The following is a 23650-nucleotide window of genomic DNA, read 5'->3' as shown; positions in this document are numbered from 1 at the left end:
ACCTTGGTAGAGTTGTCTCAGCGTCATTAGAATGGTACAACATCTACCTCAACCTTGACTGGCCTAGAAGATAGTGAAGGACAGCAAAATACTTCATTGTGGCCAGTGTGTTTCTTGTATTGGCAGTTTCTTGCATAATGCCATGCACCACAGTTCCAACAAGCTGTGCTTGGCCACTTGGAGACCTGCTGAATGATAATGTTTGGGCCACTGAAAACTGCATTGATATGGTTCTGTTTGACCAAATTGGAATCGTGTTTCAGTTTAATTAAACAATGATGTTCTTGAGTGACAGCTTGTCGAGTCATGTCAGGATTTAGCTCTTGTCTGGTGAGGAGCAGTTTGCGAATACCCGCATCGTTGTGTGTCTGAAGTCCACAAATAGAAATCAGACATTTGAACTGTGATTCAGTCACGTTATCTAGCATGAATTTTTCACATTCGCAACTGACGACACCAGCATATGTGATGAATTCATCAGCTTTGTGTTTAATGAGCTTTAGGCATTGGTAGTAAATGCTGAAGGGAGCTATCTGCTCTCCAAAAATGCTTGTTAGTTGTCAGACAGTTTCATCATGCATGTTTATCAGGACCCAATTTTCAGAGCAAAGCACGTGTCTTCTATGAGTGGACTTTACTGGCAAACTCCACCCAGAGTATGTCCTCGTAATATTTAAACCATGATTCAACGTAACTCCCAAGCAGCTTTGAATTGGAAGTTGGTTCATGGATGCAACAATTGACTCCTGTTAGTTTTGTTCAGTTTTTGACACCAACATTGTTGGACTCACTGATAACCTACTTGTCAAGGTTTCGATTAACTTCGGCTGTGCCACCTCAAATTGACCTTACTGCTGCGATAGAATTGTGCATAAGCCTTTTGCTGAAATTGCCGTGCCAATATAATACACAGCCAATTTGTTCTGTTTGCTTCTTTGTAACTACTGATGAGATCTGAAGCCAGGAAGTAGGAAAAAGCCAGAACTCTAAAAATTTAAGTCATAGAGAAGTACACCACTTTGTCCCATCTAGTCCATGCCGGAACCATTTAAACTGCTTACTCCCATCACTGGCACCAAGACCATAGCCTTCCATACCCCTATTATTCATGTGCCTCTCCCAAATTCTCTTTAACCTTGAAATCGAGTTCACATACACCACTTGTGCCGGCAGCTCATTCACACTCTCACAGCCTTCTAAGTGATAAAGTTCTCCCTCATGTTCACCTTAAAATTACCACCTTTCAACCTTAAGCCATTACCTGTGGTGTAGTCCCACCCAACCTCAGGGGAAAAAGCCTGCTTGCATTTACCCTATCTATACCCCTCATAATTTTGTATACCTATTTATTCAGTATACCAAATTATTCAGTAAGACCTTGTCACTACAAACCTGAAACTCAAAACTCAACTATACATTTCAAAGCAGGACAATTGAAGTGGTTTACCCAAGAACATTCAAGACATTGTTTGGACTAATGACCATAAGAACATAAGAAAAGGAGCAGGAATAGGCCATCTGGCTGTCAAGCCTGCTCCGCCATTCAATAAGATCATGACTGATCTGACCATGGGCTGATCTCCACCCACCTGCCTTTTCCCCATAACCCTTAATTGCCCTACAATGCAAAAAATCTATTCAACCTTATCTGAAATATACTTACTGAGGTAGCCTCCGCTGCTTCCTTGGGCAAAGAATTCCACAGATTCACCACTCTCTGGGAAAATTAGTTCCTCATCTCTGTCTTAAATCTACTCCCCCAAATCTTGCAGCTATGTTCCCTAGTTCTAGTTTCACCTACCAGTGGAAACAACTTCCCTGCCTCAATCTTATCTATCCCTTTCATAATTTTATGTTAAGAACTCCTCTTATTCTTCTGAATTCCAGTGAGTACAGTACTAGGTGACTCAATCTCTCCTCATAGTCTAACCCCCTCATCTCTGGAATCAACCTGATGAACCTCCTCTGCACCGCCTCCAAAGCTAGTATATTCTTCAAGTTAAGGAGAACTGCACGCAGTACTCCAGGTGCGGCCTCACCAGTACGCTGTACAGTTACAGCATAATCTCCCTGCTCTTAAATTTAATTCTTCTCGCAATGACAGCTAACATTCCATTTGCCTTCTTGATAGCCTGCTGAACCTGCAAACCGACCTTTTGTGATTCATGCACAAGCACTCCCAAGTCCCTCTGCACAGCAGCATGCTGCAATTTTTTACCATTTAGATAATAATCTGCTCTTTCATTTTTCCTTCCAAAGTGGATGGCCTCGCATTTACCAACATTGTACTCCATCTGCCAGACCCTTGCCCACTCACTTACCTATCTATATTTCTCTGTAGATTCTCCGTATCTTCTGCGCAATTAGCTTTTCCACTCAATTTGTTATCATCAGCAAATTTAGATAAACTACACTGGGTGCCCTCTTCCAGATTGTTACTGTGTATGGTGAACAGTTGCAGGCCCAGCATCGACCCTTGCGGTACACTGCTCTCCACTGATTGCCAGCCAGGGTGACACCCATGTATCCCAACTCTTTGCTTTCTATTAGTTAACCAATTCTCTATCTATGCTAATACATCACCCTCAACTCTATGCATCCTTATCTTATGGATAAGTCTTTTATGTAGCACCTTATCGAACACCTTCTGGAAATCCAAGTAAATAATGTCAATCTGTTCCCCTCTATCCACTGTGCTCATTATATCCTCAAAGAACTCCAGTGAGTTTGTCAAACAGGACCTGCCTTTGCTGAATCCATGTTGCATTTGCCTGATGGATCCATTTCTTTCCAGATGCCTCGCTATTTCTTCTTTAATGATAGCTTCAAGCATTTTCCCAACTACAGACGTTAAATTAACTGGCCTACAGTTATCTGTCTTTTGCCTACGTCCTTTTTCAAACAGTGGAATGACATTTGCCACCTTCCAGTCTGCCAGGATTTGCCCAGAGTCCAGAGAATTTTGGAGCCTCTACTATAACTTCTGCCATTTCTTTCAATACCCTGGAATGCATCCCATCAGGACCGGGGGACTTATCTATCTTCAGGCCCACAAGTTTGCTCCGCACTACTTATTTGTTATTATTATTTTTTTAATAGTATGTATTGTATTGAACTGCTGCTGCTAAGTTAACAAATTTCACGTTACATGCTGGTGATAATAAACCTGATTCTGAGCACTATCTCTTCAGTGATAGCTAATGTCCTCCCCTCCCATCACATCCATAACATCTCTCTTTGGCATGTTAGATATGTCCTCCACCGTGAAGACTGACACAAGATTTCAGCCATTTCCTTATCAACCAATATCAATTCCCCCTTCTCGTCCTCCAAGGGACCTACATTCATTTTAGCCACCCTTTTCCGCTTTATATAATTATAAAACTTTTACTATCTGTTTTTATATTTTGTGCTAGTTTATTTTCACAATTCTAGCTTCCCTTTCTTGTTTGCTTAGTGGTACTTTTTAAAGTTTTCCCAGTCTTCCAGTTTCCCACTACTCTTGGCAACTTTGTATGCACGTGCTATAGTTTGATGCCTTCTTTTATTTCCTTAATTATTCAAGACTGGCTCTCCTCACCCTTACTGTCTTTGCTTTTAACTGGAATATACTTTTGTAGAGCACTGTGAAAAAGCTCTTTGAAAGACTTCCACTGTTCCTCAACTGTCCCATCATATAGCCTGAGTTCCCAGTCTACACTAGCCAGATCCTCCTTTATCCCATTGTAGTCTCAATTGTTTAGGCATAATACACTGGTTTTAGATTGAACTATTGCACCCTCCATTTGTATGAAAACTTCATTCACACTATGATCACTCTTTCCAAGAGGATCCCTAACCACAAGATCACTAATTTTACCTGTCTCATTGCACAGGACCAGATCTAAGATGGCATGTTCCCTTTTAGATTCAGTAACATGCTGTTTAAGAAAGCCATCACAGATGCATTCTATGAAATCCTTGTCAAGACTGCCTTGACTGACTTGATTCACCCAATCTATGTGCCAGTTAACCATTCTCACATGCCTCAGATATTTCTCTGTTTATTGCCTGTGCCACTGTAATATTATTATTTGGTTAGCAATAGGCAACTCCCACCAGTGATTTTTTTTTTCCCCCTTTGCTATTCCTGATCTCTATCCATTTGGATTCAATATTCTGCTACTTAGATCTTGTATTGTTTCTCACTATTGCCCTGATTTCATCTTTAATTAAGAACACTAGCCCAGATCCCAATCAGTGAAAGTCAACCGAGGATTGGTTGTCAGCTAACCAATAGGCATTGGTTGTTTCAGCTCAACATAATATTTCTGTGTTGTAGATTCCACGATTTTCCTTACAATATTTCCTTCCAAACATAGAAACGTAGAAAACCTACAGCATAATACAGGCCCTTTGGCCCACAAACTTGTGCTGAACATGTCCCTACCTCAGAAATTACTAGGCTTACCTATAGCTCTCTATTTTACTAAGCTTCATGTATCTATCTAAAAGCCTCTTAAAAGACCCTATCATATCCACCTCCACCACCGTTGCCAGCAGCCCATTCCACGCACTCACCACTCTCTGAGTAAAAAAAACTTACCCCTGACGTCTCCTCTGTACCTACTCCCCAACACCTTAAACCTATGTCCTCTTGTGGCAACCATTTCAGCCCTGGGAAAAAGCCTCTGACTATCCACATGATCAATGCCTCTCATCATCTTACACACCCTCTATCAGGTCACCTGCCATCCTCCTTTGCTCCAAGGAGAGATAGTTCCTTATTTTCTCTCCTTCTTGTTGTAAGTATTGACCTTCCATTCATAAGAAAATATAATAATCTTTCAAACTCCAAAGATGACGATATCATCCACTATCTCTGAAGCTACCTCCTCCAACAAAACTGTGGGCATAGATCGGATTTATCAGCTTTGGTATTATTTTTTGATATGAGATTTCCAAACAGTGCTCTTAGGTACCTGTGTTTCTTCATGTGTTGTATGTGGTTGTGGTGTAATCATACAATATTGGACCATTATTTAATTGAAACCTTAGATATTTCACCCAGAAAATGATTGCTACCATATCTGTGAAAATTTACTGGCACTTGCATGCATATTCTTACATATTCCTGTGCTAATGCTTTGTTTTTAGTCTACAGAATGTGTTCTCCAAGAAGTTGCTCAGTGGAGACAAGTATAAATTCTCGTAAGTTTTTAAATAATTTTGGTTTGATCAGTTTGGCATGATTATAGTTTCTCAATAGGAATAGTTGTGTAATAATGTAGTTTGAACAGGTGCATTTCCCTCTTCTGTTTGCTAACTCTTTCTCCAGCCTTCCTCTCACCAATGCACTTCTCCAGCTTCATTTTACTTTTTAAAATGTATCTTCATTTGTGTTGGTTTGTTCAGGTTCCTGGTTTAATGCAGAGAATGTGTATGGGGGTGTACTGATGACCTTTTAATGGCAGAGAATGTGTATGGGGGTGTGTTGTTGACCTATTAATGGCAGAGAATGTGCATGGGGGTGTATTGATGACTTATTAACACAGAATGTACTGGGATGTATTGGTGACCTATTATTTTTGCTCAGGTCCTCAGTTCGTTTTGTTTATATGTAAAGCACCCTGATAAACTGGATGCCAGTGCAGGAAAAGCACATTAGTCTTCAAATCTAGAACTTTGACCTCAAACTATGGAAGTTAGAAAATATTTTAATTTTATTGTGTTGAGTAATACAGCACGGAACAGGTCTTTTTAGCCTACTACACTGCACCACACTGCCCTGCAATCCACCAATTTAACCCCAGCCTAGTCACAGGACAACTTACAGTGACCATTTAGCCCACTAACTAGTACATCTTTGGACTGTGGGAAGAAATGTGAGCAGCCAGGGAAATCCCACATATTCCACTTGGAGGATATCCGTACAGATGACATTGGAATTAAACTCTGATGCCCTGAGCTGTAATAGCATTGCACTAACCACTACTAGCCCAGTCCGTATTGAGATTGTACACCTTTGGACCGTGGGAGGAAACCGGAGCACCCTGAGGAAATATATACACTTGGGAAGAACATACAAACTGGCTTACAGAGGACACTGAAATTGAGCTCTGAACTCCACCCCAAGCTGTAATGGCATTGTGCTATCCGCTATGCTACAATGGTATCCCATAGAAATTTGTGTGATATTTTTCATTAATACTACCTATCGTGTGTCTTTCAATATTGTAGCATCACGCACCTGAGGGCCAGATTGTAAAATGCAAGCCAACATTGGTGCACCAATCCCTAAGTGAACCTAAAAGCAATTAACATATCCACGGATAAGAAAAATTTCAATCAGGTCTATAGATAATAAACCAATTAAAAAATACTTACTCAATACTGCAGTAAAAGTTAACCATTGAGAAAACACTTATTCACTTAACAGAGAACAAAGAAGCTTCCAGAATTATACTTTGTATAACCACTAGAGGCGTATTAAACTGTTATGTGTATACTATTGCCACTAGAAATCTAGTAAGCAGTTACTTATGTACAAGGTAATTATATAACATGCAAGCAGGTAATTAATTGTTAAACTGTAAAGTAAATGACAATTAAACCATTAAATCTAACACATTTGATGTGATATAAATATCCACCGACAGTGCTCTCTACATTTCAGACACAGGATAAGATCCCCAGAATTTCCTATTAATAGAATAAATGGTGTAAGTACCTTGGTTGTACATAATGACAAGCTGTTTCCATATTGAGAGCTGTTTATGGTAGTAGCAGTGAGCTCACTTGAGTCGAATAAGATGTTCTGCTTTGGGATTGTCTATTGGTGGGTCCTCAGGTGACCGTAGGGATTGTCTATTGGTGGGTCCTCAGGTGACTGCAGGGATTGTCTATTGGTGAGTCCTCAGGTGACCATAGGGATTGTCTAATGGTGGGTTCTCAGGTGACCGTAGGGATTGTCTATTGGTGGGTTCTCAGGTGACCGTAGGGGTTGTCTATTGGTGGGTCCTCAGGTGACCGTAGGGATTGTCTATTGGTGGGTCCTCAGGTGACTGTAGGGATTGTCTATTGGTGGGTCCTCAGGTGACCGTAGGGATTGTCTATTGGTGGTCCTCAGGTGACCGTAGGGATTGTCTATTGGTGGGTCCTCAGGTGTCTGTAGGGATTGTCTATTGGTGGGTCCTCAGGTGACCGTAGGGGTTGTCTATTGGTGGGTCCTCAGGTGACCGTAGGGGTTGTCTACTGGTGGGTCATCAGGTGACTGTAGGGATTGTCTATTGGTGGGCCCTCAGGTGACCGTAGGGATTGTCTATTGGTGGGTCCTCAGGTGTCTGTAGGGATTGTCTGTTGGTGGGTCCTCAGGTGACTGTAGGGATTGACTATTGGTGGTCCTCAGGTGACCGTAGGGGTTGTCTATTGGTGGGTCCTCAGGTGACGGTAGGGATTGTCTATTGGTTGGTCCTCAGGTGTCTGTAGGGATTGTCTGTTGGTGGGTCCTCAGGTGACCGTAGGGGTTGTCTATTGGTGGGTCCTCAGGTGACCGTAGGGGTTGTCTATTGGTGGGTCATCAGGTGATCGTAGGGATTGTCTATTGGTGGGTCCTCAGGTGACCGTAGGGGTTGTCTATTGGTGGGTCCTCAGGTGACCGTAGGGGTTGTCTATTGGTGGGTCCTCAGGTGACCGTAGGGGTTGTCTATTGGTGGTCCTCAGGTGACTGTAGGGATTGTCTATTGGTGGGACCTCAGGTGACTGTAGGGATGGTCTATTGGTGGTCCTCAGGTGACTGTAGGGATTGTCTATTGGTGGGTCCTCAGGTGACCGTAGGGATTGTCTATTGGTGGGTCCTCAGGTGACCGTAGGGGTTGTCTATTGGTGGGTCCTCAGGTGACCGTAGGGGTTGTCTATTGGTGGGCCCTCAGGTGACCGTAGGGATTGTCTATTGGTGTGTCCTCAGGTGACCGTAGGGATTGTCTAATGGTGGGTTCTCAGGTGACCGTAGGGATTGTCTATTGGTGATCCTCAGGTGACTGTAGGGGTTGTCTATTGGTGGGTCCTCAGGTGACCGTAGGGATTGTCTAATGGTGGGTTCTCAGGTGACCGTAGGGATTGTCTATTGGTGGGTCCTCAGGTGACTGTAGGGGTTGTCTATTGGTGGGTCCTCAGGTGACCGTAGGGGTTGTCTATTGGTGGGTCCTCAGGTGACCGTAGGGATTGTCTATTGGTGGGTCCTCAGGTGACTGTAGGGATTGTCTATTGGTGGGTCCTCAGGTGACCGTAGGGATTGTCTATTGGTGGTCCTCAGGTGACCGTAGGGATTGTCTATTGGTGGGTCCTCAGGTGACAGTAGGGTTTGTCTATTGGTGGGTCCTCAGGTGTCTGTAGGGATTGTCTGTTGGTGGGTCCTCAGGTGACCGTAGGGGTTGTCTATTGGTGTGTCCTCAGGTGACCGTAGGGGTTGTCTACTGGTGGGTCATCAGGTGACTGTAGGGATTGTCTATTGGTGGGCCCTCAGGTGACCGTAGGGATTGTCTATTGGTGGGTCCTCAGGTGTCTGTAGGGATTGTCTGTTGGTGGGTCCTCAGGTGACTGTAGGGATTGACTATTGGTGATCCTCAGGTGACCGTAGGGGTTGTCTATTGGTGGGTCCTCAGGTGACGGTAGGGATTGTCTATTGGTGGGTCCTCAGGTGTCTGTAGGGATTGTCTGTTGGTGGGTCCTCAGGTGACCGTAGGGGTTGTCTATTGGTGGGTCCTCAGGTGACCGTAGGGGTTGTCTATTGGTGGGTCCTCAGGTGTCTGTAGGGATTGTCTGTTGGTGGGTCCTCAGGTGACCGTAGGGGTTGTCTATTGGTGGGTCCTCAGGTGACCGTAGGGGTTGTCTATTGGTGGGTCCTCAGGTGACCGTAGGGGTTGTCTATTGGTGGGTCCTCAGGTGACCGTAGGGGTTGTCTATTGGTGGGTCCTCAAGTGACCGTAGGGATTGTCTATTGGTGGGTCCTCAGGTGACCGTAGGGATTGTCTATTGGTGTGTCCTCAGGTGACTGTAGGGATTGTCTATTGGTGGTCCTCAGGTGACTGTAGGGATTGTCTATTGGTGGTCCTCAGGTGACTGTAGGGGTTGTCTATTGGTGGTCCTCAGGTGACCGTAGGGGTTGTCTATTGGTGGTCCTCAGGTGACCGTAGGGGTTGTCTATTGGTGTGTCCTCAGGTGACCGTAGGGGTTGTCTATTGGTGGTCCTCAGGTGACTGTAGGGATTGTCTATTGGTGTGTCCTCAGGTGACCGTAGGGGTTGTCTATTGGTGGTCCTCAGGTGACTGTAGGGATTGTCTATTGGTGGGTCCTCAGGTGACCGTAGGGGTTGTCTATTGGTGGGTCCTCAGGTGACCGTAGGGGTTGTCTATTGGTGGTCCTCAGGTGACTGTAGGGATTGTCTACTGGTGGGACCTCAGGTGACTGTAGGGATTGTCTATTGGTGGTCCTCAGGTGACTGTAGGGATTGTCTATTGGTGGGTCCTCAGGTGACCGTAGGGATTGTCTATTGGTGGGACCTCAGGTGACGGTAGGGATTGTCTATTGGTGGTCCTCAGGTGACCGTAGGGTTTGTCTATTGGTGGGTCCTCAGGTGACTATAGAGGCCGATCTAGGATCCACATTTTTTTGGTGCAGTGTGTACATGAGAAACTGGTGGTTGTGGTTAGTGGTTGGGCCTTTGGTTGTTCAGTCTCTCCTTTCGCAGTGGTCACTTGCTCCCTTTGGGAAGACCTTGCACTCAATAGATGCACCTGGAGGAAATTTGTTGAGGAGGGAGCTGTACTCCATGGTTGTACTGAACACCTATTAACATGTATGGGATCATCATTACAATTCATCACATCACTTCCACATATAATCCTGAAAACATGTTGAGTGATTTTAGCCACCAGTCTCCACTTGTAATTTTGAATTTTAGTGAGAACTTGTAGCCGCGCGCAATGTGCTATTAAAGAAGCACACGGAGGCAGAGAGAGCTGAACTCAATGCCTTTTTTGCTTCAAGATTGCACGCGTAAATCCCCCCTCCCATGGGCCCCTGAGACCCGCGGGGCAGACGTGACATCAGACTGTCCCCGGAAGGTCCGCCCCAAGCGGGTAGTTCCAAACGCGCTACCGCATGTCTGCCCACGGCTCCCGATGGCGGTTCAAGTCCTGCATGTGCGGGCCGCCATAATCTTATAATATTGCAATAGTGTTGTTCTCCATTATGAAATTAGCAGTAGAGAGGCCTCCAATCTACTGGAGACTCAGTCTCCATAATTCCTTGCTTTCTCACACTTTCTCTTTTGGTTCCAGACCACCAGAACTACAGTTTTTTACCAGTGCTGCCGCAGTGATAATGTTAATTCCAGCATGGATTTTCCTCCTGGTAAGTGGATCCAGTTTGCAGCTGGCTGAACTAGATGTGTGATTACTCTGTTTATTAAAATGTAGTTTACTTTGAAGACAGGAGAAGGCCATTGGCCAATCAGGGTCTTTCGGGCACCCAACAGTGTAATTACACCAGTCCTTTCCTCCTCTCCGTACTTCCCAGTAGCCCTGCATCTTCACTCTCAAATGCTCTTCAGCTTATCTTTCTGTCCTGAATTCTCTTCACTAAGTCCCACCAGTCAGGGGTAATTTGCAGGAGCTATTTAACCTTAACAATACATCTTTGGGATAAGGAAACTAAAGCACACAGGTGAATCGACATGAACAACAGCTGATATCAGAATTTGAACTGGACCTTGAGAGCCATGAGGAAGCAGAACGACTTCCGCATCATTATACTGCCCTTACCATGTTCTGTAGTTACGGTGGGTGTCCAACAATGACAGGAAACCTGTGTGGGAGAGTTTTTATAGTGAAAAAGCCATTGCACTGGGGCACTTTCACTCTTTTGACCTCAGTTGTCTGGGTCCAGTGGTGCGAGTAATCGTCACAATTGGGATATTCCTTGGTTGCAGTGGTTGACCATGACTACTTCTGTGATTTGTCATGCACTTTGCTCTCCATGGAGCTTTGCAGAACCCCCTGTCAGGCTGTTGGATCTCACTAGATCTCATCCGCCCAGTCCACCGGAGCTGACTTCACATGCTAGGACAGGCATACCCCTATCTCACTGTGGTATGAGGCCTGCCGGCTACCCTCACCTGGTTTAGCCTGCCCGTCTAAGTGGGTGTGGCTGCTGTCACCTGCAGACAGCAACCTGGAGCCACAGGTGAGAGCTGAGTGTCCAGTGCACTGCCCTAAAATGGACACAACAAGCCCAGAGGTGCTGGCCTCCCTGGGCATCCTATACACCATGCTGTAGTTATATACTGTGGCTAAATATTTACCACTTGAGCACAGTGAATGCTTCATCCACTGCTAAAAAATTCAAGTTGGACCTTTCTTCCAGGAAAGATTTTTATCCTGGGTATGTTTGAAAAATAGAAAAAAATTCAACCTTATTGCAGTGTCTTTTATGTGAATCATCAAGTGTCTTAACTTTATTTACAAAGCCCTATGTTGTATTATGGAATGGAAGTTATGCAAAGAGAGAAGTAATATTTTCTTTTTGTTTTGATCAAAGTATAGATTTTTAGCACGATGGGATATGCTTTCCTTTGGAATTTTTATTCTGTAGTATTAGTAAGTGATGCTGCCTTGTTAAAAAAGAATGAGTCCTGTTCATGTTGCTGAATGCTGTCCTCATTTGATTTCTAGGATCTTGAGATTCAGCCTGGGCAGGTCATTTACAGTCCTTGTTTGCCTTTCTAAAGGTAACTAACTCTGTTTTTTTCCTCTTGTAGGATATTCCAGTCCTAGGAAGACATGGCCACGAATTCAGTTTTAATCAAGATGTTGTGGTTCTGCTGCTTATTGATGGAATCTTATTTCACATTCAGAGTGTGACTGCATACGCTTTAATGGGAAAAATATCACCGGTTACTTTCAGGTAGATGTATCTGTAGAGGGGAAAAGGCAGAGACTAACCTTAATGTTGTGATTTTACATTGTGTATGATGTTAAAGGTCCTGGTAAAACTGAAGTTACTGTACATCAGAGGAAAACATACAGATTATTGGAATCATACCTTGCATTAAGTCTGTGGTAGGAGTCGTAGAGACACACAACATGGAGGCAGGCCCATCAGTCCACAGAGTGTACATTGTCCATCAAGCACCCAATTACGCCAATCTCACATAAAACCTTTTGTTTCCCACACTACACTCCCATCAACCTCCCCCAACCCTTACTGCTTACCCACACACTGGGGTCTGTTTCCCACACTACACTCACATCATCCTCACCCACCTAGTGGGGGCGGTTACCCACACTACACTCCCCATCAACCTCTCCCAATGCTTACTTTCACCCACACACTGGGGCTAATCAGCCTACTAGCTTGTATGTCTTTGAGAGTGTCTGTGACATTGGCTACCGTGTTACAGGGCTGATGTTGAAGGACAATCACCGCAGCAATTCTTCGTGTAGTCTTCACTCCCCAGCCATCTCCAGTGTCATCATGTGTTTCCAATGTAAAATTGGCAGTGTGCAGCAATTTGCTAATTGATATACAAGGTTCAATTTCTTCATGCAGTCTTCAAGTTCCAGTTGCTGCTGCAGGTCCTCATGCATTCTTCAAGTCCCAACCATCTTCGCTTGCATCATCCAACATCTGTTCCAGTTGTAGGCTTACCAGCGGGCTGGGTGCTGTGGATTTGCTGATGATTACACACGTTTCAATTTCATTTGCAACTTTTCAATAAATAAAGCAGCTCAGCCTCTTGCAGCAGGATCTAGTAAAAGCAGGTACAGTTATACCACACGGAAATGGGCCATTTGACCTATCAAGTTTGGACTGACCACTGGTGACTCATCTGCGTTACTCTCTCTCTCAGCACTTGGCATGCATTCTTCTGTGTCTGGGTGATTCATGTGCTCATCTAGATACTTAAATGCTGTCAACAATTCTGTTTCCACACATCTATCTCTGTCTCTCTCCTCTAAATGTCTTATCACCACATGAACATCCTGGTGAATCTATGCAGCCTCTCCAGCGTTGCCACATTTTACTATACTGTGGTGACCAGAACTACATACAGTGACCCAGATGAAGTCTGACCAATTGGAGCATGAGTTCCCTGCCTTTGTATTTGCCATCCTGAGTAATGATGGCTACCTTCCTCTCTGCCTTCTTAATCATAGTATCCACTGCATTGCCTTCCTCGAAGATCCTTACACTTGCACTCCAAGATCTTTTTGTTCTTCAGTAGCCCCTGGGACCTTACCTTTTCTATCAGATCCCTTTTTCTGCCTTTTTATCACTTTCACCTATCATTTCCCATCTTCTTACTTCATCTCCCCTCTCCTATATATTGACCTTCCCCCTCACCTACTCAGCTGCCAGCTTTTTTTTTGTAATTTATTTTTTTTTATTTAAGTTCATCATCAAACAAACATTTCCATAAGATGTATTTCAGACATCGTACATATATATCATATAATCACATATATCACAAATCTCTATATAAAGTATTTAAATGAGGTATACACTTATAGAAAAGAGTGGAAAGAAAAAACAATCAAAAGGAAAGAACTATGTACAAGTTGGAATTGATCTTTTGTTTTTACAACATATTCATTGATTTGTGAGAATAAAATCAGGCCTATGAGGCATTATGTAGTTAAACCATTTTTCCCAGTATGGATTAAATTGTTCCAGCTTATAACCATATAACAATCACAGCACGGAAACAGGCCATCTTGGCCCTCCTAGTCCGTGCCGAACTCTTAATCTCATCTAGTCCCACCTACCCGCACTCAGCCCATAACCCTCCACTCCTTTCCTGTCCGTATACCTATCCAATTTTACCTTAAATGACACAACTGAACTGGCCTCTACTACTTCTACAGGAAGCTCATTCCACACAGCTATCACTCTCTGAGTAAAGAAATACCCCCTCGTGTTTCCCTTAAACTTCTGCCCCCTAACTCTCAAATCATGTCCTCTCGTTTGAATCTCCCCTACTCTCAGTGGAAACAGCCTATTCACGTCAACTCTATCTATCCCTCTCAAAATTTTAAATACCTCGATCAAATCCCCCCTCAACCTTCTACGCTCCAAAGAATAGAGACCTAACTTGTTCAACCTTTCCCTGTAACTTAAGTGCTGAAACCCAGCTAACATCCTGGTAAATCGTCTCTGCACTCTCTCTAATTTATTGATATCTTTCCTATAATTCGGTGACCAGAACTGCACACAATATTCTAAATTTGGCCTTACCAATGCATTGTACAATTTTAACATTACATCCCAACTTCTGTACTCAATGCTCTGATTTATAAAGGCCAGCGTTCCAAAAGCCTTCTTCACCACCCTATCTACATGAGACTCCACCTTCAGGGAACTGTGCACTGTTATTCCTAGATCTCTCTGTTCCACTGCATTCCTCAATGCCCTACCATTTACCCTGTATGTTCTTTTTGGATTATTCCTGCCAAAATGTAGAACCTCACACTTCTCAGCATTAAACTCCATCTGCCAACGTTCAGCCCATTCTTCTAACCGGCATAAATCTCCCTGCAAGCTTTGAAAACCCACCTCATTATCCACAACACCTCCTACCTTAGTATCATCGGCATACTTACTAATCCAATTTACCACCCCATCATCCAGATCATTTATGTATATTACAAACAACATTGGGCCCAAAACAGATCCCTGAGGCACCCTGCTAGTCACCGGCTTCCATCCCGATAAACAATTATCCACCACTACTCTCTGGCATCTCCCATCTAGCCACTGTTGACTCCATTTTATTACTCCAGCATTAATACCTAATGACTGAACCTTCTTAACTAACCTTCCATGTGGATCTTTGTCAAAGGCTTTGCTGATGTCCATATAGACTACATCCATTGCCTTACCCTCGTCAACATTCCTCGTAACTTCTTCAAAAAATTCAATAAGGTTGGTCAAACATGACCTTCCACGCACAAATCCATGCTGGCTACTCCTAATCAGATCCTGTCTACCCAGATAATTATTTATACTATCTCTAAGAATACTTTCCATTAATTTACCCACCACTGATGTCAAACTGACAGGTCTATAATTGCTAGGCTTACTTCTGGAACCCTTTTTAAACAATGGAACCACATGAGCAATACGCCAATCCTCCGGCACAATCCCCGTTTCTAATGATATCTTAAAGATCTCCGTCAGAGCTCCTGCTATTTCTACACAAACTTCCCTCAAGGTCCTGGGGAATATCCTATCAGGACCCGGAGATTTATCCACTTTTAAATTTCTTAAAGGTGCCAGTACTTCCACCTCTTTAATTGTCATAGGTTCCATAACTTCCTTACTTGTTTCCCACACCTTACACAATTCAATATCCTTCTCCTTAGTGAATACCGAAGAGAAGAAATCGTTCAAAATCTCTCCCATCTCCCTCGGCTCCACACATAGCTGACCACTCTGATTCTCTGAGGGGCCAATTTTATCCCTCACTATCCTCTTGCTTTTAATATAACTGTAGAAACCTTTCGGATTTACTTTCACCTTATTTGCCAAACCAACCTCGTATCTTCTTTTAGCTTTTCTAATCTCTTTCTTAAGATTCCTTTTACATTCTTTATATTCCTCGAGCAATTCCTTTACTCCATGCTGCCTATATCTATTGTAGACATCCCTCTTTTTCCGAACCAAATTTCTAATATCCCTTGAAAAGCATGGTGCTTTCAAACCTTTAACCTTTCCTTTCAACCTAACAGGAACATAAAGATTCTGTACCCTCATAATTTCACCCTTAAATGACCTCCATTTCTCTATTACATCCTTCCCATAAAACAACTTGACCCAATCCACTCTCTCTAAATCCCTTCGCATCTCCTCAAAGTTAGCCTTTCTCCAATCAAAAATCTCAGCTCTAGGTCCTGTCCTGTCCTTCTCCATAATTATATTGAAGCTAATGCTATTGTGATCACTGGACCCAAAGTGCTCCCCAACACATACATCTGTCAGCTGACCTATCGCATTCCCTAACAGGAGATCCAACACTGCCCCATCTCTAGTCGGTACTTCTATGTATTGTTGCAAAAAACTATCCTGCACACATTTCACAAACTCTAAACCATCCAGCCCTTTTACAGAATGAGCTTCCTAGTCTACGTGTGGAAAATTAAAATCTCCCACAATCACCACCTTGTGTTTACTACAAATATCTGCTATCTCCTTACACATTTGCTCTTCCAACTCACGCTCCCCATCAGGTGGCTTATAATACACTCCTATCAGTGTTACTACACCTTTCCCATTCCTCAATTCCACCCAAATAGTCTCCCTAGAGGAGCTCTCTAATCTATCCTTCCAAAGCACCGCCATAAGATTTTCTCGGACAAGCAATGCACACCTCCTCCTCTGGCCCCTCCTACTCTATCACACCTGAAGCAACTGCAGATGCTGTTATTTGCTCCTTCCTCTTCCCCCATCTCTTTTCAGCTTCTGCCCCCTTCCTTTCCTATCCTGATGAAGGATCTCAACATGAAACATTGACTCTTTATTCCTTTCCATAGTTGCTCCCTGACCTGAGTACCTCCAGCATTTTGTGTGTGTTGCTCTGAATTTCCAGCATCTGCAGATGCTGAAAATTTGTGATGGGGGTATGTCACTTCCGATACAGTCCAAATCCCAGGAGTAAATGGTGTCACTCCCAATGCTGACTGAATCCCAGGAGTAAATGGTATCACTCCCAACAGTGTCTGAATCCCAGGAGTAAATGGTGTCACTCCCAATGCTGTCTGAATCCCAGGAGTAAATGATGTCACTCCCAATGCTGTCTGAATCCCAGGAGTAAATGGTGTCACTCCCAATGCTGTCTGAATCCCAGGAGTAAATGGTGTCACTCCCAATGCTGTCTGAATCCCAGGAGTAAATGGTGTCACTCCCAACAGTGTCTGAATCCCAGGAGTAAATGGTGTCTACACTTTATTCAGAGAGGCAGGTTTCACTCCATCTGCAGTGAAAGGTGAACATAGAGACATCTGTAGAGGATTCGGTGTCTACACTTTATTCAGATGCTGTTGTTTTTGCTGGACTAGTACAGGTTACTGATGTATTTAAATGACAGAAGCTTTAAGCACTCCAGTGACATTTCACTATGTTTACAATTCAAGCATTTAATGTTGTCATCAGCTCATCTCAAGTTACCTGATTAAATATTGCAGGCATTTAAAATAGCTTTTGATGGCATTTTGTCACATTATTGCTTCCTGTACCTATGGGTAATCTCTAGCACTGCAGAAAACCACAAATTGTATCTACCTTGAGCACTAGATTAGAAATATTTACAGTATGAAATAGTTAATTCAAATCTGTTTTTTTTGTCTCCACTCATTCAGTGTTGCTAGTACGGTGAAACATGCCCTTTCAATTTGGCTTAGCATCATCATCTTCAACAACAAGATCACCGCGTACTCTGCTTTTGGTACAGCTTTGGTCATTGTCGGAGTGTTCCTGTACAACCGAGCTCGTCAGTACCAACAGCAGCGGATCCAAGCTTTGGCATCTTGCAACAATAATGGGCAGGAAGATCAGCCTCTACTGCCTGAGGAGCTGAAACACTGACTTGTACTCCGCTGGCGAAACGTGTGATTTTGTAAAACCTGGAAGCACCAATCTTAAGACTGATATGTGTATGACTGTATTTCATTCAGCTAACTAATGGCTTTCCATTCACTCTGTTCTTCTTGCTTATTTTAAAAATGCAAGTGTTAATGACCAGCTTAGTTTTTGAACTTTTTAAAAATGAATTGTTTTCCATTATTTTGAAGATATTAATGATTTTATACATAAATGTACATCAAGCACCCTGAAAAATATTTGAACTGTAAAGATGTGTGTAATTATGGACACAATTCCTCAGGGTTTACTCATTGGAACTGTTTCTCTCACATGCTGACCTTCAGTGGATGAAATGCTTGCATTATTATGGTATTTCAAGGATTTTTCCAAGTTGGGTGTTGCCATCTAGAACTGAGCATTTTACACGAAACAGTAATTTCTTGTTTACTATGTAAATTTAAATTTAGGATGAAAGTTTGAAATGGTGTAATGAGATTAACATTTAGAAAATTGTTTTGTGTGCAAGTGCATAAAAACATTGGTGGGCTGGTATTAAAGATTGCTGCTTTATGCAGACAGGAAGCTGCTCTATAGGATGCTGATCTTGTACTTACTATCCCAGGCAAACTGATAAACTTACTTGAAACTTTACATATTGAAACACAAAGATTCCTCCCAAATGCACTTTAAAATTTAATGTAAACCACTATTTTCCAAATCCATCTCCCTTTTTCACCTTGGAATAGTTGTGCTTGCTAGAACTGTGCTTGCTTTGACTGAGAGGAAATGAATTACAAACAAACAGTATTGTGGATTCAAGATCTGATCATTAAAGTTATTCTTATGATGTATAAGTTTTTACATCCTGTATTTCTAGTGCTGGAGACTAGTCTGTGCTATTAAACTTGCAGAAAACCAAAATGATGTTGTTAGATTTCACACAATGGTTGTGTTGTATTTTCAATTTTAAAAAATTGAATGGAAAAGATCTCCATTATTGATCGTGATTACAATTTGTATGCAATTAATTTACAGCTGTCGGTCCTGTGCTTTAATTGTACTTTTCCCGTGTTTGATTAAAATATCTGTTTCTGAATAAAGACCGCATTACATTAATTTTGCACTGAAAGCCACTGACTTGACAATTAAATCTTTAGCAGTCATGCCCAATGCTTGCTACTCAAGTCTCTACCAAGTTCCTGAACCAGAACCTCAGATTCATGGATCTGAAAGTTTAAGATAACTGCAGTAACTGGAAAACTGAACCAAAAACAGGATCAATGGAAACCCTTGTAAAGTTAGGCAGAATTTGTGGAGTGGCAGATCATCTGAATTGAAAGATCAAACAACTTGTGTATAGTTGAGAGGAAAGGGGAGAAAGGGAGAGGATGTGGGTGGGAGGCAGATCTGTAAGAAGGTGAGGGACTGGGGTGGAGGAGGACTGATTTGGTTTGTCATCAAAGACGCAAACCTCTACAGCTGTACAGTGAAGAGCATTCTGACAGACTGCTCCACTGTCTGGTATGGGAGAGGGGGCTACTGCTCAAGATCGAAAAAAGCTACAGAGTGTTGTAAAATTAGTCAGCTCGAACTTGCATCCATAGCCTCCAAGACATCTTCGAGGTGCGGTGTCTAGCAAAGGCAGATTCTATCATTAAGGACCCCCATCACCCAGAACATGTTCATTTCTCATTGTTACCGTCAGGAAGGAGGCACACACAACGATTCAGGAACAGCTTTTTCCCCTCTGCCATCTGATTCCTAAATTGACATTGGACCCATGAACATTACCTCTTATATTATTTGTTTTACACAATTTTAATATGCAAATATATACTTACGATAATTAATTTATTTTTCTGTATTATTGTGTATTGCCTTGTACTGCTGCCAGTAAGTTAACAAATTTCACGACATACGCTAGTGATATTAAACCTGATTCTGATATGTAAGGAGAGAACTGATGTGGAGGGGTCAGATCTGTCAGAGGGTATGGAGGAAATGCACTGGGTGGGATTGTGCGCCCCGTGGTAATGCCCCGGGCAAGAGTTCGGACATAAACTCACAGCCTCGGATTTGCTGGAAGCAAACGTTGGAAGAACTTTCGGCACATGCGCAGTGAATCAATCGCGCCGGAAGTGAGGCAGAATCGAGGCGACGTGGTGGCCAAGGAGTGCTGTCGGAGCGAGTGGAGGCCCAGGTGGGTCGGGGGGCGGTTATGTCGCGCCGGGAGTAGTGCGTGGATGTAGGGACGGGTGATTAATCCATGGGGCAATGGATCGCGTTCCCGCCGTAGTCACAGGTCCGAGGGCTCCCCCCCCCGGTGGCTCCCATTTCCGACCAGCGGCTGAGGGCGTCGCGGCCCGTGTATGTGCATGGGCCCGGGGTCGCTCCCTTCCCCGTTCCCACCATCCAAGGGTCACATCGCGGCTGGGCGGGGAACACAGATATGGTACACCTGGGAGAGGGCGGTGCCGAGGGAGGGCCGCAGTACCGGGGACAGAGCTGAGGGAGAGCCGCATTGCGAGGAAACCAGCCATTATTTCAATAAAACCAAGATATAGGAGCAGAATTAGGCCATTTGGCCCATCTAATCTGCTTCGCTATTTCATCATGGCTGATCCAATTTTCCTCTCAGCCCCAAACTCCCGCCTTCCCCCCCACCCTATACCCTTCATGCCCTGTCCAATCAAGAATTTATCAACCACTGCCTTAAATACACACAACGACTTGGCCTCCATAGTTGCCTGTGACAAGGAATTCCACAGATTCTCCACCCATGGGGTAAAGAAATTCCTCATCTTATTCTAAAAGGACGCTCCTCTAATTCTGAGGCTGTGTCCTCTGGTCTTGGGCTTTCCCACCATACAATTACGTATACAGTACAATTTTAGTGTTTTGGTAACTAATGTTCCTTTTTACTGCTTGTACGTTGTTTTGGAGATACAATATAAGGATTTTTTCTCCCTCATGTGAGTGGCTGTAAGAAATAAAATAAATCTTAAGTCATAGGAAACCTGCTCTCCACATCCACTCTATCAAGACCTTTCACCATTTGATAGGTTTCAATCTTCTCATTCGTCTAAATTCTAGTGAATACAGACCCAGAGCCATCAGACACTCTTCATATGACAAGCCATGGAATCATTTTTGTGATCTTCCTGTGAACCCTCTCCAGTTTCAGCACATCCTTTCTGAAATAAGGGTCCCAAACCTGCTCACAATACTCCATGTGATGTCTCACCAGTGCTTCATAAAGTTTCAACATTACATCCTTGCTTTTATATTTTAGTCTTCTTGAAATGAATGCTAACAGTACATTTGCCTTCCTCACTGTAAACTCAATATGCAAATTAACTTTTAGGGAATGTGGTACAAGCCTCTCAAGTTAGTTTTGCACCTCAGTTTTTTTTGTATTTTCTCTCCATCAATTCTATCATCCAAACCATTGACAAATAATGTAAACAGAATCTGTCACAACACAGACCTCTGTGGAACACCACTAGACACCGGCAGCCAGTCAGAAAAGGCTCCCTTTATTCCCATTCTTTGCCTCTTTCCTGCCAATCAACCATTGCTTGATCCATGTTAGAATCTTTCCTGTAATACTATGGGCTTGTAGCTTGTTAAGCAGCCTCATGTATCACCTTGTCAAAGGCCTTCTGAAAATCCAAGTACACAACATTCATCAATTCTCCTTTGTCCATCCTGCTTGTTATTTCTTCAAAGAATTCTAACAGATTTGTCAGGCAAGATGTTCCCTTAAGGAAACCATGCTGACCTTATCCTATCTTGTCCTGTATCACCAAGTACTCCATAACTTCATCCTTAACAATTGACTCTTAACATCTTCCCAACCACTGAGGTCAGACTAACTGGCCTATAATTTCCTTTCTTCTGCCTCTCTCTCTTTTTGAAGAGTGGAGTGACATTTGCAATTCTCCAGTCTTCCAGAATCTAGTGATCCCTGAAAGATCATTACTAATGCCTCTATGATCCTTTCAGCCACCTCTTTAAGAACTCTGGCGTACAGACCATCTGGTCCAGGTGACTTGGGACCTTTCAGTTTCCAAATAACCTTTTCTCTAGTTATTGTAACTTCATACACTTCATGCCCCTGACACCTGGAACTTTCACCCTACTACTAGTATCCACAGAGAAGACTGATGTAAAATACTTCTTCAGTTTGTCTGCTATTTCATTGTCCCTCATTATTACCTCTCCAACATTGTGTCCCAATGGTTCAATAGCCACTCTCGTCTCTCTGAAGAAACTTTTGCTATCATCTTTAATATTATTGGCTAGCTTATTTTTGTATCCATCTTTACCTTAATGACTTACTAAATTGCTTTCTGGTGGTTTTTAATAGCTTCCCAATCCTCTAACTTCCCACTAATCTTAACTCTTTTACATGCCCTCTCTTTGACTTGTATGTTGGCTGTGTCTTCTCTTGTTAGCCATGGTTGTGTCATCTTTCCTTTAGAATACTTCTTCCTCTTTGGGATGTATATATCCTGTTCCTTCCAAATTGCTTCCAGAAATTCCAGCCATGCTGATCTGCCTTTCTCCTTGCCGGTGCTCTTTTCCAATCAACTCTGGCCAACCACTCTCTCACGTCTTTGTAGTTCGTTTTACTCCTCCGTAATACTGATACATCTGACTTTAGCTTCTCCTTCTCAAATTTCAGGGTGAATTTGATCATATTATGATCATTTGTCCCTAAGTGTTCTTTTACCTTAAGCTCTCTAATCAGTTTTGGTTCATTGCACAACACCCAATTCAAAATAGTTGATCAACCATGAGCTGCTCTAAAGAACCATGTTGTGAAATTCTCCCTCCTGGAATCTAGCACCAACCTGATTTTTCCAATCTACCTGCATTTTCAAGTCATCAATGACTATTATAACATTGCCCTTCTGACATGTATTTTCTATCTCTCGTAATTTGTAGACAAAATCCTTACTACTGTTTAGGAGTCTGTATACAATGCCCATCAGGTTCTTTTTACCCTTGCAGTTCCTTAACTCTATCCACAATGATTCAACACCTTCTGACCCTATGTCACCTCATTCTAATAATTTGATTTCATTTTTTACCAACAGAGCAACGTCGCCCACTCTGCCTTCCTGCCTGTCCTTTCGAGACAATGTGTATCCTTGGATATTAAGCCCCCAGCTATAATTTTTCAGCCATGATTCAGTGATGCCTACAACGTCATACCTGCCAATCTGCAACTGTGCTACAGGTTCAGCTACCTTATTCTATATATTAGACGCATTCAGATACAACACCTTCAGTTCTGTATTCACCTTTTATGATTTTGTCGCACCATGCTCAGTCTTTTGATTCCTGACTTTGTTTGAGGTCTTACCAACAGTTGCCTCCATAACCTCTCCATTAAGTGTTCTGGCAGTCTGGTTCCCATCCCTTGAAACTTTAGTTTAAACCCCACAGTGCAGTATTAATAAACCTTCCCACTAGGATATTAGTTCCCCTCCAGTTCAGGTGCAAACAGTCTCTTCCGTACAAGTCCCACATTACCTAGAAGAGAGACTAATGATCCAAAAATCTTATGCCATCCATCCAACACCAACTCCTTAGCCACGTATTAAACTGTATAATCTTCCCAGGTCTAGCCTCATTAGTATAGGGCACAGGTTGCAATCCTGAGATCACACTCCTGAATGTCTTGCTCTTTAACTTAGTGTCTAACTCCCTATGCAGAAGCTCGTCACTTGTCCTGCCCATGTCATTGATACCTACATGGACCATGACGTTTGGCTTTTCACACTCCCACTTAAGAATGCTGAGAACTTGATCTGAAATGTCCTGGACCCTGGCACCTGGGGGGGCAACTTACCATCTGGGAATCTCGTTCTCATCTACAGAACCTCTTGTCAGTTTTCCTAACTAACGAATCCCCATCACCACAGCATGCCTTTTTTCCCCTCTTCCTGTCTGAGTCACAGAGGCAGACTCAGTGCCACAGACCCAACGTCTGTGAATTTCTTGTTTGCTCACCCACGTCCCCCAC

At 43.1% G+C, this 23650-nt stretch overlaps 2 protein-coding genes across 5 annotated transcripts in view; both read left to right on the top strand.

Annotated features, from left to right (window-relative positions):
- si:ch73-236j9.2 (solute carrier family 35 member E2B) overlaps nucleotides 1–18739 on the top strand; it is a 48586-nt gene extending 29847 nt beyond the window's left edge. The window contains exons 6-9 of the mRNA XM_059952419.1: nucleotides 5137–5190; nucleotides 10320–10392; nucleotides 11798–11943; nucleotides 17394–18739. Coding sequence (XP_059808402.1) covers nucleotides 5137–5190; nucleotides 10320–10392; nucleotides 11798–11943; nucleotides 17394–17619 — 499 coding nt within the window. The 3' untranslated portion in view covers nucleotides 17620–18739. The remainder of the gene's footprint in view (nucleotides 1–5136; nucleotides 5191–10319; nucleotides 10393–11797; nucleotides 11944–17393) is intronic.
- A 975-nt stretch (nucleotides 18740–19714) lies between these two features.
- Nucleotides 19715–23650, top strand: part of cdk11b (cyclin dependent kinase 11B) — a 62192-nt gene continuing 58256 nt past the window's right edge. For 3 of the 4 annotated variants that reach the window (XM_059952412.1, XM_059952413.1, XM_059952409.1), the window contains exons 1-2: nucleotides 19715–19816; nucleotides 22719–22861. The gene's annotated coding sequence lies outside the window, so the exon portion shown is untranslated. The remainder of the gene's footprint in view (nucleotides 19817–22718; nucleotides 22862–23650) is intronic. The other variant, XM_059952410.1, reaches the window with a different exon arrangement.

The sequence above is a fragment of the Hypanus sabinus genome, chromosome 27 (assembly GCF_030144855.1).
Source record: "Hypanus sabinus isolate sHypSab1 chromosome 27, sHypSab1.hap1, whole genome shotgun sequence".
NCBI lineage: Eukaryota > Metazoa > Chordata > Chondrichthyes > Myliobatiformes > Dasyatidae > Hypanus > Hypanus sabinus.
This window is presented reverse-complemented; position numbering and strand designations above follow the sequence as displayed.